At 40.3% G+C, this 8035-nt stretch overlaps 2 protein-coding genes across 2 annotated transcripts in view; both read left to right on the plus strand.

Moving 5' to 3' along the window:
- Positions 1-4024, plus strand: part of LOC105268946 (probable protein phosphatase DDB_G0282105) — a gene marked incomplete in the record, with an annotated part of 5201 nt that extends 1177 nt beyond the window's left edge. Inside the window, 2 exon segments of the mRNA XM_011308877.1 lie at positions 1-222; positions 843-4024. Coding sequence (XP_011307179.1) covers positions 1-222; positions 843-2747 — 2127 coding nt within the window.
- Positions 4025-4763: 739 nt separating this feature from the next.
- LOC105268949 (serine/arginine repetitive matrix protein 2) overlaps positions 4764-8035 on the plus strand; it is an 11700-nt gene continuing 8428 nt past the window's right edge. The window contains exons 1-3 of the mRNA XM_011308878.1: positions 4764-5040; positions 5175-5617; positions 6138-7551. Of these exons, the coding sequence (XP_011307180.1) occupies positions 5176-5617; positions 6138-7551 (1856 nt within the window). The 5' untranslated portion in view covers positions 4764-5040; position 5175. The remainder of the gene's footprint in view (positions 5041-5174; positions 5618-6137; positions 7552-8035) is intronic.

Raw genomic sequence — 8035 nt, forward strand, 5'->3', positions numbered from 1 at the left:
GCCTCTATGAGGGAGGAGTTACGCACGTGGGAGCAGAAATACTCGAGGCTTTATGAGGCACATAAGAGGGTGCAAAAGGTCAATCAAAATCTTGAGGACAAATTGTTGAGGATTGTGGATAAATGTGAGACTGAAAAAGGTGCCTTCACCAAGGATATTGCCACGCTGTCACATCGATTGGCTGATGCGAACTACAGGATTCATCGGTTGTCACAGGATAATGTGAGTGTTTAATTAAGAGCGATGATAAGATGGATTTTGTCGGCGAGCTTCGAACAAAATTTTATTCGAGTGGGATTAGTACAGAAATAATTGAAATATTGGTTGAAACACTCGTGAGTAATTAAAAAATGATGTTTTGATAAAGATTGCTCAGGACAAAGTTGACATGGATGTGCAATTCAGATAACGATAGTGGACGGAGGAATGAACACACCTGGATATCTTTTTTTTTTAAAGGAAACGGTTTAAACACAGAATTATCGGAACTAGTAACGACAATTTTTGTTATCAGTTTCTTATTTATATAGACTGTGTATTTCGTCGATATTTGAGTTTGTATTACTTGAAAGAATGGGGAAACTCTGGAAATTTTGGTTGTTGAAATATTCTTCAATCTGTAAATTGAATGGAATTAATTTATCCAGTGTTATCGTTTTAACCGCGGAATAATACAATCAGCATATTTCCCCAAGTAACTCCATTCTCTGCTTAAAATAACAAATCCATAAAGTTTAATTTGAAAACAAACCGAACGTGCCTGTCCCAACACCATCAATATAAATCAAATTTCCATACAAACTGGAATTAACCAGCACCCCTAAAAAACATATTTTTTCCAGGCTGAGTATCGCAATGACGTGACACTGGCCATACAACTTCTCCAATGCAAGCCTTCGAATTTTGTAGGGCAAAAATACGACTCGCTCCCAACAGAAGTTCAAGCCAAAGTGAAAACCTACATCACCCAAAAGCGAAGATCGAGCGACGTATCGCCCCCAGACGTGAAAAGCATAACAGTGCCAATCTCCACATTTCCGCCAACAGCAATGGTCTACAACATCAGCAAGCCAAACCCCATTGAAAAATACAGCGACGATGAGAGTGACGATGGCAAGCCCCCAGTGGACATTGTCTCAGCCTCGATAATGGCAAAAGTCCTGGAAGACCGTGAGAAAGAAAGAATTTTCGCGAAACACTGTGACACCTGTGTCTGCCACAAAACAATTCTCATGGTGGATTCAGAGTGCCAAACCACCCTCATCATCACCGAGGACAGCTACAAAAAACCATCGATGAATGGCTACACGTCGCTCCGTCAGGTTTCTCCCCAAAAGCCAAATCAAAACTCCCAGTCCTCAGTTCAAGCGAAAATTCTTCTCGAGAGATCCCAAAAAACTATCGCAGTCAAGTCGAAGCAAACTAAAGCTAAGAAACTCGATCTCCCCGAGATGATACCCCAGGCGACATCACCAATGGTCACCAGACGCTCTGAAAACCTAGACGTAGCCAATGCAAACCCCACTCAGAGCCCAGCGGACATAATAAACGATAGGATCTGGAAGAATACGTGGTCCAACAAGACAAAATTAGGAATAAATGGCAGCCCTGAGGATCCCTCTAAGCCCCCAAGATGCAATAGAACAGGGGATATAGACCTGGACGTGATAAATGAGAGAATTTGGAAGAAAAATTCCAACAACAATCAGAATCAGAACCAGAATGCCACTCACAATCAGAATCAAAATCAAAATCAAAACCAAAATAAAGTAACATTAATAGAAGTAACTAACGCTGTAAATTTAAACCAAGTAAGCCAAAGCCCAGGAGTAGCAGTGAGTCCTAGCTTCAGCAGTGATAGTTCAGCCGTTATGATCTCCAGCTCAGAACCTTCCAGCAGCTCCAGTGATCTCATCCAATCTAAGAGTGACAAACGAAGGGCTTTTAACGCAAATACGACAAGCAATACAGCTAGAAATTGTCTGATGAGAGTTAGCCAGACCTCGAAAAATATTCTCCTGGATAATGCACGGGGAAACTATCAGACTATTGTTTACACAAGTCCAGAGAGCCTCAGTGGCAGTCCCAATGCCAGTAATCTATCCAACACAACAGCACTAGTTCATAATAATGCATTGAAGAGTCGATCTCTATCGACTAGCAGTGACGAGGCGTTCCCAATTCTTCCGAATGACTCGCCGACACAATTGCACAGTGCACAGAGGGTCGCTGAGTGGGTACAATCTTCTGTAACTAGTTCAAAGGGTAAAAAGGGAATTGAGGGAGTGATGGGGAGCAAGAGTCATACGTTGATCAATATGCCGGGGTTTGATGATAAGTTTAATGGGGATAATAGGTGCTCCAGTGCTTCACAGGTGCAGGGTAATAGTTTACATTCACTTACTTTCAATACCATTGAAGTTGATCGAATTGGAGATTGTCAGGAGATTAAAATACCTGAGAAATTGGAGGACGATTCTACCCAGGTTAAGGACCTCATTTCGTTTGATTCGAATAATGAGGAGGATGGTGAGGAGGGGGAGATGAAAGCTGAGGGGAATTATCAAGAGATCAAGATTACCAAGGAGATGGAGGAGACTTATCTCAAACTGGCTGCTAGTCTTGATCCAGTGTCGTTGAGTCTTTCTACTTGCGTTAACCCAGATATCACTATTGAGAAGTATAGGAAGGATCATAAGAGACTCAATCCCCAGAAAATTTTTGATAAACCTGGGGCGAATACATAGCGAGAAATGTGAAGGGTATGCATACAAATCTTTTCCTTTTTTTTTTCCTATGTCCTATCCTGTCGTGTGGAAGCTTAAAATATCGAAAATTTCATTCACACACACGGGGCTTTTTTTTTATTATGGAGAATAGAAATAAAAAGAGCGAAGAGAAATATACCTTGCCGATGAGGCTAAATCAAACTGAAATTGTATCATTATGCATTCACATTTACATGTCGCGTGTTGATTTAATAATTAATGAAAAATGGGATAAAAATGCGTAAAATAATTGGCATAATATGAATTGCATGTTGTTTGGGCCTAAACTGATTTAATGGCGATATATATTCCGTAATTATATGAGACGAAACGTTGAAATCAAATGGCATAAATGTACACACATTTTTAATGTTTAAAATTAATCAGTTCCTTGTGTATTGGAAATTTTGAATGTGTATAAAGACTCAACTGACAATACGGTGAATGATTAACTCACATCAACGCAAATTATGTACGTGCAAGTGGAGGGAGGTGAATTTGAAGGCTTTTTCCTCGCTTGGTATATCATTACGATTATCATCTTAGACAGTATTATGAATTTGATTAATCGCTTTCAACGCGTTATATAATTATGATGCCAAAGGTCGTACTTGTGATTTTCAAATGGACAGTTGGTATGAAGATAAAAATGAGGGAAATCGGCCTTTAATAGTTTTTAGAACTGGGAAGGAAAGAAAAAGCACGATTTATATAAATCGGTAGTCCAGTGGTGGAGTAGATGCACCATTTTATCTCGATTAATTTACCGTGAATTTTCTTTTGACTCGGATATTATTTATGTATTATTCAATACGAATAAAATTCCATCGACCACTGAATATCACCATTACTTTGATATTAACTCAAAATTTTAAGTAATTCAGTCGAAACTGGAGCGAGTCACTCACCCAAAATGGGAATTAATCAAATTGAAGGTCTGGTTATATTATCTTTTAAAGGTTACCCCTATTTAAAAAAAATCTTATCTCATTGATGAGAAAATATCTTCCTCCTTACTATCGAGACATAAAAAATCGTCAACATACCGAAAAAATAAAAAGAAAAAAGTGATAGAACCAGCGGGGCTTGTCTTTCCCTTTACCCTGAAACCGAATAACAAAATGATAAACCGTGTGCGTGATATATATTAATATATATTAATATAATTTAGTAAGGAGAATGTTGAACGACTGGGAGGGATGTTCGATAGAGCGTCTGTATATACTGAATTACTAAAAAAAAATAAATAAATAAATCGAACCAACCAAAAGATGCAATAAAATTATTTTAAGCTTTCCTAATTATAAACGCAGTAAAACGAAGAGTTTAAAGGTCAGATATTGAAGATAGTCACTAGCAGGATGATAGAATGAAATATGGCCCTGCCCAGTTTTCCTTCCAATCAAGCTAATGTTCCGATAATTGGTTGAATGCAGCTGAGTACCAGATCAATTCAGTGGGATAAAAAACTCGGTGAGTAACGACCCAGATTTTTCAACACCAGGATTCTTCATTTTGTTCATTTTCCACTGCTCCTGTTGTTCATCGGAGCGCAGCAAAACGAAGAGTATCGTGTTATTAACATTATCAGTGCATCACCAAGTGTGAAGAGTTGTCTCAACAGAATTGTTTGATGTTTGAAGTCATCAGATTTTTTTATTATATGTGTTTTAATGAAATTTCCATTAAAGACCTCCACTAAATTTCCCATTGATTCGAAAAAAAAATTAATTCGAAAAAAATTGGAATTTTTAGTCATCTGACAAATTGTTTATATAGAATTATTATTATATATATATATATGGCTCTGAAAATGGAGAATCACCGGAATAACGATTGAGAATATTAACATGAGGGTTTAACAAAGGGTTTATTGAAATATTTTTTAATTTAGTGGATTGCTGAATAATAGAGTGATTAGGGAGTACAGCATAAGGTTGAAGCCGTCAGTTGGAGCCGCAGTTCGGTGGGCGATTGGGGGTGGCCGTCGGTGAATGGTCGGTCAGTCAGAAGCACCTGAAACGGTCAAGCAAGCGCCTGAGAACTCAGAACGGTCAGAACGCCTGACCAAGTTGGGTCGACACCACTCAATCCACTTACTCTCTTCATTCACTTCATTCATTCACCCAGTGACACCCCTAATCCCAAAATTGACATTTATTTTTCTACTCCCTTCCCCTTTCACTCACCCACAGCACAGATAGTGCAACATTAATGAATTATTATTAAAAAATATCTATGGTGCGTTATTGTGTGGTGGTGCTAGGAGCAGGTACGTAACATCTAAAAATAAAAATCCAAGTGAGAAAATAATACTGTAGTTGGTAATTTAATGAGGATTATTTTAATGGAAAATATAAATAACGGGTTTGAGGTGGTTAAATAAATAAATTGGTGCAAGCACAGAATGACAACAAAGTCAAAGTCACGGAGAAATGGAATGAGACCGGAGACAGACGTGGGCTTCCGGTTGCTAGATAGTGCCAACATCAACAACTACTATTTGAGTGTTGTTAATTATGAGCCGCCAGAACCACCGAGGGCACCCGAGCCTTACAAGCTCGCATCCTCGACAATGGCACGTGCACATAGAAAATCAAGTTTTGTTATACTTGCTGAGACTGAGGAGGGATCAGCCAAATCGTCCAGTGATTCGCCGACTCATGGGGGGCGATCGAGATCGGCGAGATCGACGAGATCGAGGAGCCCTGTGTCACCAACCAGGCCAATCAGGACTGGCAGGGCCTCACCCTTTCGTCCCAGGGGTTTCAAAGGACCGCCCCCCCATGCTCAATCTAGGGCCCCCAGCCCCCCGCCAATTCTCCAACGCCGGAGATTCGTTCAAACAAGTAAATAATCCATTATTACAATTTTATTTTGTAGAGCAAGGATTTTCTTTAATTACCAAATAAATTAGATCTTTCCCGAAAATTCTAACTCTCCGTGAGAAATTTATATCGATCCTTTTCACCACTTAACGTTAACGAGACTTCACGGAGAAAACAGATTCGGCTAAAGCATTTACCCTAACATCACGTGCACCGGAATTTTAAGGCTGAAACTCGCCAGACTGACTTTAGTACGTCAATTTCCCTTCAACCTTTCCTTCCCTTCTACCCCTACAGCACAAATTTTTCTTTCTCTCACTATAGAATTTTTCTACACTATTGGAAAATTATTTTTATATTGAAATTGTAATATGAAGAAATTTCACTCCAGCACTGACGAAAAACGAAAGTCCAAGTGAAATTGTCTCATCTCGCCGTCCATTAAAATGACGTAATAAAAAAGAAAACCGATTTCCAGTGGATTGTTAATTACCCCATCCTCTGAAATTTACGTAATGACTCAGCGCATTATTCTTTCCAGAGTCACTTTCACAAGGCAACAGCCCACGAAAACAATCGCTGATTCCTCAGCCACGTGGTGGTCTGACAACAATCAAGTCGAAAAATCAAAAGCCAGAGCGAGAAAGATGGGAGCGCCGAGGTAGTAGAAAGTTTACTAATTTGCCACGGACAAGTTCCCTCAAGACACCCCAACCAGTGAGAAGACCACTGATCGAGGCAAGCCGCCAAGCTAAGGGAAAACCTCCAAAGACCATGACGAAATTGCCAAGACAGGCGCTGAAATCCCCAACTAAAATTCCCATCCGTAATTCCACCAACTCCATTAACACTCGTTTCGTAAAGATCTCCAATGATAACACCACAAAGATTAAAAAACCAGAGAGCTTTCCGAGACAGCAGCAAACATTGAACCAGCCATCAGCCCCCATTGTTCCATTATCAATGAAGAACATTTCAAATCCCCCCGACTCATCGCCCCTCGTCACCGACGACTCAGTGATAATGGGAGGACTCTCCGGATACAGTGATAGTAGTATTAGAAGAACGAGGGAGGAAGAGGAATTGGGTCTTGTGGATTTGCTGAAGCAATCCTCAGGGGCCAGTGGCACCTCCAGTGTTGTTAATCTCACAACAACCACCGCCGTTCAGCCCCTCAGGATCGATGCTGCGACAATTCTCCCTCAGGCATCACCTGCTGATGCACCACCTGAGAAAAAAGAGTTTAATTCTCTCATTTCACCGAATCCCGCCCCCAAAAAAATGTCTCCCTCGGTTGACAAAAGGGAAACCGAGAGGAGTCAGATTGTCACTGCCGTGGCTTCAGTTGAGCCAGTAAAAGACGAAAAACTCCCTTCAATCTCTCAAACTCCTCAGCCATCGAAACCACCAGCAAAGCCCACCACCTCCAAGGATAATATTAAACCTGATAAAAATGAGTCGAGCAATCCGGTTGATATGGAGTCTGTGCAGAATCCCCTGTCCTCAAATCCCCATGATACGAGTTCTGTTGTCGTTGATGAGAGCCAGAGAGCATCGAAAGCTGGCTCTAAAGCACAGTCCAAGGCAGGATCGAAGCCCCAATCGAATCGAACCAGTCCAAGGAGTGTCAGAGGTAATGACGGTCCGAAGGATATTGAGAAGGGCGAGAGAGAGAGAGAGGGATCTGCAACTGCCAAAAATCAATTGAGGAATCATGGGAGTGAGACGTCTTTAAAATCCTCCAAATCCAATGGATTGTCCACTGGATCAGTTGAGAGCATTCGCTCGACGGACACTGGAGTGAGTTTAAATACTGTTAGGGGGGTACATGGGGTCTCTTCGGCGAGGGAGAAAAGGGGGACACACATGGTGAAGAGAGCCGATGAGATCGAGACACTCAGTGGGAATGTCATGCATTTGGAGAGGGCTACGAGACCTGAAAACGGAGAACCTGCGTGAGTATTCAAAATTCTTAGATAAATTGAGATTAGATAAATTGGATAGATTAAATTAAGGGTTTTCGCCGCTGTTTGTAAACACTTAATATTGACATCTTTTAGTATCTCAATGAATTCTAAGCAGAAATCTATATAAGGTATTCCGAGTGAACTCGCGGTGCAAATCCTTACCCCCTCCGATTGTATTACCATTTTTTTTCCATATTGTACACATCATTAGATGACTTGAATTTTTTTACAATTTTTGGCCAAGGAATTTTGAACAAGAAAAACCCAATAATTTTTTTTTCAATTTTTTTCCATTTTTTCCAATTTTTAAGAGAATAGTGACAAATGGCTGGTCGTATTAACGGGAAAAAATAAAATTTCTCAAGTTTTCACTGATTTAGGATTATTGTTTGATAGTACTGTTTTGGATGAGTTAGAAAGGCGGTGGCATGGTGGGATTTTGAATGATCCTAAGGATTGTTGGGTATGAAAG

Source organism: Fopius arisanus, unplaced genomic scaffold (genome assembly GCF_000806365.1).
Source record: "Fopius arisanus strain USDA-PBARC FA_bdor unplaced genomic scaffold, ASM80636v1 scaffold00063, whole genome shotgun sequence".
NCBI lineage: Eukaryota > Metazoa > Arthropoda > Insecta > Hymenoptera > Braconidae > Fopius > Fopius arisanus.